At 51.0% G+C, this 11,772-nt stretch overlaps 1 protein-coding gene across 1 annotated transcript in view; it reads left to right on the top strand.

The window, feature by feature from the left end:
- Npepl1 (aminopeptidase like 1) overlaps nucleotides 1–1,092 on the top strand; it is a 37,948-nt gene extending 36,856 nt beyond the window's left edge. Inside the window, exons 13-14 of the mRNA XM_057780222.1 lie at nucleotides 38–148; nucleotides 487–1,092. Of these exons, the coding sequence (XP_057636205.1) occupies nucleotides 38–148; nucleotides 487–648 (273 nt within the window). The 3' untranslated portion in view covers nucleotides 649–1,092. The remainder of the gene's footprint in view (nucleotides 1–37; nucleotides 149–486) is intronic.
- Nucleotides 1,093–11,772: the final 10,680 nt, after the last annotated feature.

The raw sequence follows: 11,772 nt of genomic DNA, 5'->3' as shown, positions 1-11,772 counted from the left end.
AACAGGATGTCACCAGCTGTCCTCCTCCTGTCCTCAGGACCGAGACAATAGCCCCAGCTCCTGTGCTGGCCTCTTCGTTGCTGCACACATCGGATTTGACTGGCCTGGGGTCTGGGTCCATCTGGACATCGCAGCTCCGGTGCATGCTGTAAGTGCCTCCCGGGGGGCTCCTCAAGGCCAGGTGACCCGAGTCCCCTTGGCTCAGAGCTGCTTCTGAGATCATCAGAAAGATTCTGTGTTGTGTGTCAGATTGCCTGTGGCCCAGCCTCCAGCCAGCCGTGGTCTCCCTGACCTCTGGTCTCTTCATCCCTGAGTAACTGCTATGTCGCAGTCCTCCTTCCCTGTCAGCCTCGCCTGAGCTGAACAGGAGGCACTGGCCTTCTCACTCTGAGCTATGGCTTCTAACTAGGCTCTGCCCACCACCTCTGAGCATGTCAGGACATTTGCAGCCTCGTGGCCTAGGATTTACACCTTCTCTGTCCACAGGGCGAGCGAGCCACGGGCTTTGGTGTGGCTCTCCTACTGGCTCTTTTTGGCCGTGCCTCTGAGGACCCGCTGCTGAACCTGGTGTCCCCATTGGGCTCTGAGGTGGATGCCCAGGAGGGCGATGATGTGGGGCGTAACTCGAAGAGACGCAGGCTCGTGTGAGCATGTGAGCGCTGCTTCCCAGCTGGTGACGCGGTTCCTTACCTCACTGTACACTGACTGATTTGAAGTAATTGCAAGATTAGACCTTGAGATGAGTTTGGCTTCTCCTTCTGTAACCTGTGGTGGTGGGTGTGGCTGCTCTTCTCTTAGAAGACAGCTTAGGGTTTGGTGGGGTCCGGGGAAGAGTGTCACAGACTTCCTAGGTCGGCTTCTGCAAACTCACTGTCTCTTGTCCCACACCTGGTCTTTCGAACCACCTCAGGTCACCTTTGTAGTGAGTGCGCTTCCTGATCCAGGCCCTTGCTCTAGCTGGGGCTCACTGGGGTGGCCAGCCAGCCTATGTCTTGATAGATGTGACTGACTGTTAGAGACCCTGTTCTGTGAAGCAGGAAGAGCCTCACGGCCCCCTCCAGTTCACTTGAAGTTGAATTAAATACGACCACAACACGCCACTGTCTCTGCTCATGTTTCCCTGCTCCCCTGTCTGATAACTCGCTCAGAGTCTGTCAGAGACAGGTGCAGACTTGCTCTGCCAGCAGCCCTCAGACGCTCTCATCTGCTCTTGAGATGGCTAGTTGAACTGGTTTGAACTCCAGCCCAGAGCTCTGGAGTCTAGGGCAGAGGACAGCAGCCCTCAGGCCTAGGCCTGCTGGCCAGCTGCTTTGGTTTTCCGATTGTCTCCATACACTGTGAGATGACTTCAGAGAGCCTCTGTTCATATTGGGGTGGACATGACTTCCTCAGCTCTGAACCTGAGTCTCCCCAGTTCCTACCAGAGAAGCCCTAGGCCACAAAGGGCCTGGTTTGGAAACCACTTGATTCCTGGGAGCCCAGCCAGGTTCGAGGTCTGTACAGCACACCCGGGCTGCAGGGACTGCAGGGACTGCAGGGGTGGCCGGCCTCATAGTATCTGGGAATAAGTTCTCTCCTGCTTTCTTTGGTTTTCCCACACAGTGCATCCCAGACTGCCTGAGAGGCAATCAGGGTTAGGCCCCAGTGAGTAGGACGGGTCTTCCTACACCTTCTCTAAGGGGCCATGAGACCAGGGCCTGTCTGTAGGTTTGCAGAATGCATGCACTGGGATGTCCCGAGTCCACTGACAACTACAGCCGAAGCGCTCTCAGGCACCAGGTCTGACTGCCTTGGAAGGGAGGCGCCTGTTTCTGGGTCTGACGCCATGCAAATGTTTATTAGCTGCTTACTGTATGCATAGCCCCAGGTGGACCTGGAAAGTCAAAAGCCAACTCCTAGGTCCCAGCCCTAAATGAGAAATCCTGTGTGACAATTTCTAGTCATTGTGGGCAGTGGCCAAATGAGTGAGAAACTGTGGGCTTCTGCGCAGGGAGAGGCATGGTCAGGCTGGAGGGCAGGAGCCTTCATGGGTCATTAGTTCACTTAATTGCTTGCAGTAGGCAGCTCTCGCCAGCTTCCCCTAGAGACACCCCAGAGGAGGCAGGGGTCACCGAGGTGGTCTGGCTCCTTCTCTGGGGCAGCTGGCACCATCATTCCCCTTTCCCATCTAGGGAGCTGTGCCCATGTGCACACAGGAAGCAGGGTCACAGAGCAGCCCAAGAACTGAGTCTCCCTTGTGTGGACACAAAGGCGGCTACAGGGCTAGGAATCCAGCTGGGGACCAGCTGCAGGCTCAGGGCATGGATGGCATGCCCAGTGTTGGGGCTTCCAGGGGTGAGCCAAAGGCTCTGTTTTCCCTAGGGCCAGAAGGCTTAAGGGTACAACTGCTTCCCCAAGTGCTGCTCGAACCCCAGTGGAGTCACAAGACAACTATTGGGGCACATGGACACCCCTAGAGTCATGCAGCCTGGGCTCTGGAGAACTGCACAGAATTCTGACATGTGCCTTCCCTGTGCGGATGGGGAAGACGTGCAGAGGCAGCTAGGCCGCCACCACCACCATGAGGATGGCGGTTGGCTTTAACTGTCAACTTGACACAACCTAGAACCACCTGGAGAGGAGTCTCAAGCAAGGGAGTGTCTCCACTGAACTGGCCTGGAGGCATGTCTTTGGGGAGTTGTCTTAAGTTAAATGCTACAGAAAGACACAGGCTACCCTTTGTAGGACCACTCCCTAGGCAGGGCATCCTGACCGTGGAAAAGTGGGAGTAGAGCCTTCAGCTTCCATGCTGGGAGCTTGGAAGAGCACAGATGACTTTCCTCTCTGTTAACTTAGGGAGCTTTAGGCGGAGCCAGTACCAGGAGCCTGTGTGTTCCCAGTGCTAAGGGAACATGGAGACACATACCTGAGACCCCTTAGGGAGCAGTGTAAATGGCCTGAAGATGCTTAGAAGAATGGTGGTGGGGGCTGGAAGCCATGGATTTTCTGGCTAGGGGTATCTTGCTCAAGCTTACCTTCTCTGGACAGTCCTGTGCCCCCAGTCACCCAGTGTCTGGATAGTCCTTATAACCATGGGCCCAAGTACCTCATCTGGACCATTGCCTTGCAGGAGACAGCCGGCCAGTCTCCATGCTATACCTTGAGGAAGTGGGCTGTATGAAAAGGGTGTTGTCAACAGCCATGAAGGTACCCCACGCAGGTTGAAGAACCATAAGAACCTTAAGAGCTCAGACCGTTGCTCCAAATTGAGACTCTGTCTCTACCTCAATCCATCGCCAGATGAAGGTTCTAAGGTGATATGCAAGATATTCATCAGTATAGGATAGGGTCATTTCAGGTTCCCTTTCCTTAGTTGCCCAAGGTACCAGCTGGGGACATCTCCCTGGACACCTGCTAACCCCTCTAGAGTCAAGTTTCTTGCCAACCCTAAGATGGCTCTCTTAGTTAGGATATATACTTCACTGCTCCCGTATCCACCCTTCCTATATCCCAACCATCCCAATCCCCCGAGCTCCTCCCATCCTCCCCTTCTCATGTTTCTCATCCCATTTCGCCTTTGCCCCTTGCCACCTCACCCGCAAGTTCCCAGTTTTTGCCCTGCAATCTTGTCTACTTCCCCTCTCCAGGCGGATGACTATATGATTTTCTTTGGGTTCACTTTCTTAGTTAGCTTCTCTAGGATCACAAATTATATGCTCAATGTCCTTTATTTATGGCTAGAAACCGATTATGAGTGAGTACATCCCATGTTCCTCTTTTTGGGTCTGGGATACCTCACTCAGGATAGTGTTTTCTATTTCCATCCATTTGCACGCAAAATTCGAGAAGTCATTGTTTTTTACCGCTGAGTAGTACTCTAATATGTATATATTCCACACTTTCTAAATGAGGAGCAGGAGGGAGAACATGAGCAAGGAAACCAGGACCACGAGGGATGCACCCACCCACTGTGACAGTGGAACTGATTTATTGGGAGCCCACCAAGGCCAGCTGGTCTGGGACTGAATAAGTATGGGTTGAAACTGGACTCTCTGAGCATGGCGGACAATGAAGGCTGATGAGAAGCCAAGGACAATGGCACTAGGTTTCGATCCTAATACATGAACTGGCTTTGTGGGTGCTTAGCCTGTTTAGACGCTCACCTTCCTGGACATAGATAGAAGACCTTTGTCTTCCCGCAGGGCAGAGAATTTGGACTGCTCTTCAGTATCGAGAGGGAGGGGGAATGGTGTGGGGGGAGGAGAAGAGGAGTGGGGATAGGGGGAGGGGTCTGGGGGGAGGGGGCAATATTTGGGAGGAGGGGAGGGAAATGGGAAACGGGGAGCAGGTGGAAATTTTAATTAAAAAAAATAAAAATAATAAAAAAAATAAAAAAAAACATAAGAAGTCACTTTCCCCAAATCAGTTCTCCCTCTCTGTGCCAGCAAAAGGGCATTGAACAGCTTTCCATAGCTGATGAAAATACCCGAGGGAACCAATAGGAAAGCAGAGCTGTTCATCTGGGTTCGTGGTTTCGGAGGGCTCCATCCGGTTTGTCTTGTTGCATTGATCTTCAGCAGACACAAGGCAGCTGTGGGAACGGACAGCCGCGGACGCTGCTCACCTCGTGGCAGCTGGGAAGCAGAGGGAGTGCCCTTCAAAACCTGCTCCTGCCCATCAGGCCTTGCCACCCCAGCGCTCAGTATGAGCTCCTCAGTGGCTATTCCACCAATCCAGTTAGCACCCTGCCTAGTTCCCTTTCTCTTGCTAAAAACCTGGCAAAACAGCTTAGGTGAGAAAGGACTTTAGCTTAGAATTCCCAGCTACATAGTGGAAAGCCATAGCAGCGGAGCCTGAAGCAGCCGGTCCCATCCCATCCACAGTAAAGAGCGGAGAGAAATGAACGCATGCATGCTTGTACTCAGCTCGAGGTGCTTAGGGAATGGTGCCACCCACAGTAGGTTGTACCTTCCCAAATTATTTAACTTAAGGCAACCCATGCTGTAGATAATCCCTCACGGAGACCCTTCATAGATGGCGCTAGGTTATGTAACGTTGACAGCGAAAGCTATCCCTCACCCTTTGATCCACCCCTTGCCATAGCACCACTTCTGAGCACCACTGCCTCCAACTGTCTCCCCAGAGGACAGATCCCCTCAAAGCTAGGGAGGAACCGAGGCAAGAGCAGTGCTAGATCCAATCACCTGCTGCTACTTGGGCCTTGGAAGGTCCAGGGCTTCTCCAAGTCACCGCAGCAGGAGAATGGCCCCTTCCAAGACACGATGAGTATTTTAGGGAGTTGTCTATGCTCCTGCTCCTAAAGAGTGCTGAGGTGACCTCTGAGGCCCTTTGAGATAGAAGAGGTAGGGCCGGAGAGATGGCCGAGCCAGTAGTCTTTGCATGGAAGCAGGAGGCCCTGGATTTACGGCACCCATGGGAAAGTCAGGCACAGCAGCGTGTGCCTTCAGTCCCACCTCTGAGGGGTACAGACATGAAGATCCTTGGGGCTTGCTGATCAGTCTGTCCAGCAAATGAGTGGGATACAAATTAGACATAGAGTTGAGGGAGAACACTGAATGTCAAACTCTGTCTTCCGTACGTAAACACGAGTACCCACATATCCACATCCTCCCCCCCACACACACACAGGTATGCACGTGTGAATCCATACACACACACAAACACATACAAAAATATTTTTTTAAAAGAAGGGAGCCACCTGGAAGTTATTTCTACAGGGGTTGTACCAATGAATGATTAGGGGACCCCCCCACACCCCTACTGAATACATCTCAGTGTGATTCCTTCAGAGGCTGGTAACATCAGACACCTGTCCCTAAACCTTTTCTACCAAGCCCTTCCCAAGAGGATATCCTGTTCAGGTACATTCCCTACACCACCCTGACCCCCCCCCACCACTTCTGCTCCTAGCTCACTCCTAAAGCACTTCCTGCCAACACCTCCAGTGAGTTCCCCAGCTGGAGGTCTTCCTGGAAGGTTGTGCCCTGGCAGCAAAGACATGCTGTTGTGCCCCCCAAACGCTTTCCATGGGGAGCTGGCCTGTGATCCCAGCAGGCCCCTCCTGCCCAGTAAATGCCTGTTGAATTTTCTACTGTGATTTCCTGCCCAGAGCCTCCAGTTTAGATTGTGTTCCCTGGTGAATTAGCATTGAGCATTTTTGTTTATTTGTTTGTTCTTTAACAAAAGGTTGTTTTGGTTTGAGATCCAGCAAAAATACACACTGCGTTCAGCTTCCTCTCCATTCAGGACTCGGTAAATGAGTTGTTTTCCAGTCTGTTCTGAGTCCTTGCCTCAAATGAGCCTCCAACAAGATAATGCGTTTAAAAGCCCTTGGAAAAGTACCAGCCCCACGCACATGTGGGGTACTGTCATCCTCTGAGCTCTCGGAAGACAAGCCCTGCAGCTGGCTCACTCCAGCCTCCGCCCCCACACTGGTCTTGCTGCGAAGCACCAAGATAGGGCTCAGACGGAGGGGGGCTGCCTCCAGGCTGGTCCTCCAGAGCCCAGAACTTTCTCCACTTCAAGAGGCTTGGGGTTTGTGGTCCAGCCACTGCTAGGGGGACTGGCAGAGAGGACAGGTGCAAACCCCACCATCCTTAGAGGAGAAGACCTGTCCATATCCATGTCTGATCTGAAGGCCGTTTTGGCTTCCTTTGGGCCCTGCTGTGGTCCTGAGGGTTTTTTTTTTTTTTTTTTTTTTTTTTTTTTTTTTTTTTTAGATCAATCCAGGGAGGATGATGTAGTCAGAAAAGCAAAATCAAACCTCCCAACTCAAAAGGCTCAGAAGCCTGCTTCTTATTCCCAATCTGCCGTCAGAACAAAAGGCGCCTCCAGCCAGAAGTATCTGTTCTTGTTGACTGGCCCTACCCTGCTCTGGGGTAGTGAGGGGGGAGGATGAACCTTCATTCCCTCCCACGAACCTTTCCTTGTTTGTCATGGTCTGGATGAATCTCTGTGAGATTCATACCCGTGCCTAGTCTGCTATGCACTCAACGGCTTGGAGCTCTAACTAGCTTCCTCACTCCCCAGCAGCAGGCCCCACCTGCATGTAAACACCCTGAACCACAGACCCCTCTCTTGGGAGTGTCTTCCCATGCTGAACCTTAGAAATCAGTTGTTAAAAGAAGACAAAACTGCCTTGCTGAAGGCTGGAGGAAGCTGTGTGTAGATTCCAGGGGACCTGCCTGGGGAGAACATAAAGCCTAGGGCTTACCTCAGAGACTGGCATTATCCCAACCATAGGGTACCATGAGCCATCCCAAGAATAGCTAACATGTCACCAGCAGTTTTCAGCTTGCTAGACAGCCACGACCCTTGGCTATATGCTATGATCTTGTCCTATCCAGCGTCTACAGAGACCCAAGGTTACACAGATCCCTGATGCCTGAGTGCGGAGTGAGGGACATGAGACCCAGGATACCCTATGAGCAACAAGATCTGACTCATACCCTCTGCCATTTGTCCCACCCGATACAGGGTAGCGTCCCAAAAACTGCACGTGAGAAACGAGTCCAGTGGGCCAGACTGTGTATGGCCAGAGATGGCGCTTCCAAGACACCAGTGAGCAAATACTCAGGATGCTCTATGCATGTGGCCCAGTGCTCTGAGCCTCAGTTTTTGCATCCAAAAGCCCTACAAAAGCCTCGTGGCATTGTTTGGTAGTGATGTCTGGGATGTGACCTCAATAGCACTGGCAACAACAAAGATGAGAAAAGAGAAAAGAAAATCACAGTTGGTGAAAATCCTAAAATGTTGTGCATCCCAAAGAACTCCTATGGCTGGAGCATGAAACTACCTGACACAAGCAAGAGACCCATAGGTCATCGCCAGCTCCATGTACAGATACAGTCAACATCGGGAGCTTTAGACAGAAGGAGCCCTGGGGCCTGCTGGTCATCTCACATTGCTCAACCCGTGAGTTCTGGGTTCAGTGAGACACTCCATCTCTCTCCAAAGGTACAATGGAAATAGAGGGTGATACCCAAAGCTGCTTTTTGTCCTCCATGTGCGTCTTCCCACAAGTGTGCTTGAACACATACACACCCTCAAGCAGACATATCCAAAACACTATTAACTGAATATAAAGGAGAAAACATTTGTAAATTACATATCTAATAAGGGACTGACCCAGAATACTTAAACACCTATAACTCAAATTATGTAGCGGAGCATTGTCTAGCAGACACAAAGCCCTGGTTCTTCTCCCCATTCTCATTCCCCCAAAGCGAGACAGACCAATTTAGGTGAGCACAATGGCAGGCACCTATAATTTAAGCTACTTCGGAGACTGAGGTGGGGGAATCGTGAGCTGGGGGCCAGGTCAGGCTACACAGTGCGAGCTCATCTCAAAGGCAGCAGCAACAACAAAGCCTTTAGGAAACAGTGACAACAGAAAACAGCCTAATTCAAAAACGGGTGACGGAGTTGAATAGACATTTTTCCTAAGAAGATACACAAATGGCTAATGAGCGCATGAAAAGATGTTCAACGTGACTAATGGTTAGAAAAATGCAAGACAAAATTACAGCGAGATACAAGCTCACACCCATTAGGGCGGCTGCTATGCAAGGAACCCAGGAGATAATGAATGTTGATGAGGCTGGAGGGAAATTGGAGCCGTCACGCGGGCTGGCATGTCGCGTGGCATGAGCACTGGGGAAACAGCCTGCTGCTCTTCCAAAAGTTGAAGTACGATTATCCCATGACACAGCAGTTCTCCTTCTGAGGACATCTTCCAAGAAGCGAAGGCAAGGGTCTCAGAGAGATGTATGTAGGCCATGGTTGTAGCTATGTCGTTCGCAGCAGCTAAACACAGGAGCGAGTGTAACAGGTGTGGAGGGATGAGGGCGTAAATGCAAACATCTACAATGTGTGTGGAGTGGTCCTGAGAGAGGAGGGCAGCCCAGACCCAAACAGCAATGTGGATGAACCTTGGGACCATTCTGCCATGTGAAATAAGCCAGTTACCATCCCATTCACCGGTTCAAAGGTGAAACAAGAAGGGTGCTTTCAGGGCTGAGGGAAGCAAGGAGAGAGAACTAGTTTGATGGCGTTTTGTTGAACAGGATCAATGGCGTTCTGGAGGTGGGAGTAGGGGTGGTTGTAATAGTTCAACACTGAGCAAGATGGTAAATTTTATGTTGTGTATATTTTTATCACAATAAAAAATAATACATATTTTTGTAGAGGCTGGGGAGATGGTTCACTTGGTAAAGTGCTTGCAACACAATCAGGAGGACCTGAGTTTAATCCCCAGAACCCACATAAAAAGCCAGCAAGGTGGCTTGCTTGCCATCCCAGTTCTAGGGGTGGGGACAGGAGCTGTTCTTTGATCCTAACCTAAACAGCAGACCCTGGACCAGCAGGAGACCCTGTCTCAAAACACAAACAAGAAGACAGATTCTGAGGCACAAAAGTTGACCTCTGGCCCTCCACATGCATACATGCACATGTGTATACATACCTGAACATATCACAGATATAAACACACACATACAAAGAATAATTAAATAAGGATGGGCTCTGGGCTACTCTGCCGGGAAAGTCGGCTGGTCTGGGGACAGTGCATGGGCTATGAAGCCAGCAGAACTCGGACCAACACTCTCGTCTTAGTAACTTGGAGACTTGGAGTTCCCCCCAAGTCTTGCACTTGTGTGGCATGCCTGGTGATCTGTTGAGGTATCCTCTTAACAGAACACACCTGTTCTGTTCCCCACCAAGAGCTGTTGGGCTGGATGGGACACTCTTTCAGTCAAGGCCCCTCCTGAGCCAGGAGGACATCTCCAGAGCTCCCTCCTGGAAAGCTGAGCGTTTGACCAGTGATGTTGTAGCTTCCTTCTCCATGTGTTAGGCATCCATTATGCACTGGCTAAATGTTTAAATGTTCTTGCCCAGAGATACATTACTGAGGCGGGGAGGGAAGAGCCCAGAGGGACAGAGGCCAGGGCCTGGGTCTCAGCTTCCTCCCTTCCCAGATGACCCACCTCTGTCCCTTTGCTCTGCTTGCTCCAATCAGCCGTCACTCAGCCCTGGGAACTCCAAACAAGACAGCCACACACGGCTCCTTGAGACCCCCAAAGGAAGACATCACATCCTTCTGTGGTTGGGAGACATCATGGTCCCATTTCCTCCCACGCTATAAATAAACAGCTGGCAGATGTGGGGACAGCAGAGAGGGCTACGTCATCCCTCTCCTCACCTTTGAATGCATTTATATTTATTCATCCAACAAGCATGCGTCTTACTCCTCCTCAGTGTCAGATGCCAAGAGGCAATGTTGAAAAGATAATCTCCAGTTTCATGATGGCCATAGCCTAGCTGGGGTGGGGTGGGAGTGGGTCTTCATCAAATTGTCACACAAATGAAGACACTAAAGACTGCGACAGCCTCCCCAAAACCTTGGCAGGTGATGTGATGAGGACATTTTGGAGACATCATTCAAAGACTAGACAGCTGGTGGGCTGGAAAGATGGCTCAGTGGGCAAAAGTACTTGCTGTGCAAGCCAGATAAGCCAAGTCTGATCTCTTGAGCACATTTCAAGAAGGAAGGAGATGACTGGCTGCACAAAGTTGCTTCTGAGCTCCACATGCTCCCCATGACACACGTGCTCATCCACACACAGCACACACACACACACAATTATTTTTAAGGGGCAACTAATTGAGCTAAGAGTACAGAGATGCAAGTTTTAATGGAGCAGAAGATAGGGAAAATTTATGCAGACAGAAGGAATGAGTGTGCAGCTAGGAAAGGCAGTGACAGGCTGGTGGGACAGCACCGAGGCCCCTGTCGTTGGGAAGCAGAGTAGGATGAAGGAAAGCGGTGAGCTGGGAGGTGGAGTGTAGCAGGAGCTGAGCCAGTCTTGGAGCGCCATGAAAGCCTTCATGAGGAGTTCTGAGCAAAGAGTTCAGCAGAATCCATATCCGTGAAGGAGCCCAGCCTCCTCAGAAGTGGTCTCCACTCACCCATGTACCTGGAACCCATTTTCCCACAGAGAAGCCACTGGTATAAAGGAGGTTCTATGGAGTGTATAGTTAAGGTGCACCAGGGCACCTTTCTGCACCTGCTCGAGGCTCCTCCCCATCCTGCCATGTGATCTTTGTCCCAATGAGTCCATCATTCACAACCCAACCCTTTCTCTTGGCACTGGAGAAAATAGTAAGCATCTGAACCTCTAGGAGATACCCAAGGGCCGAGCATAGTGTCAGCGATTGTTGAAAATCTAGAAATAAATGTGAACCTTCAATAATACAAAAGCCAATTGCCTAAAAATGCCACTGGACTGAAGGAGGAGACTGAGGTTTGATGGTCAATCTTCATTGTCAGCTTAACTGGACTTTGAGTTACCATGGAAACACACAATGAGGGTGTTTCCAGGGAGGAGGGAACACCCACCCAGAATGTGGTGATACCAGATCCTGGGCTGTGGTCCTGAGCTGCCTAAAAACGAGAAAATGGGCTTCCTGGTGCTGCTGCAGTTCCATCAGATGCTCAAGCTCCTTCGGCTGTGGTGTCCTGCCGTGATGGACGGTGTCCCTTTAAATGTAGGCCAAACAAACCCTTTGACCTTTTGGTTGCCTTTGTCACAGTAGTGGGAAGAGTAACTGATATACAAGGGACAAGCAGGCTGCCCGAGCTTTGCCCCTGAAGATGCTCCAGCCTCTGGCACAGAGCAGCTAGACTCTAGCAGAAGAGCCCTGTTCTTCTTGCCCAAAATGCAATGCGAAAGCACTTGGAGGTCAAAGGTCTGAGCAACAGCACTCACCATCAGT

Source organism: Chionomys nivalis, chromosome 9, assembly GCF_950005125.1.
Source record: "Chionomys nivalis chromosome 9, mChiNiv1.1, whole genome shotgun sequence".
Taxonomy (NCBI): Eukaryota; Metazoa; Chordata; class Mammalia; order Rodentia; family Cricetidae; genus Chionomys; species Chionomys nivalis.
Note: the sequence above shows the minus strand (reverse complement) of the source record. Positions and strands in the feature narration are given on the sequence as shown.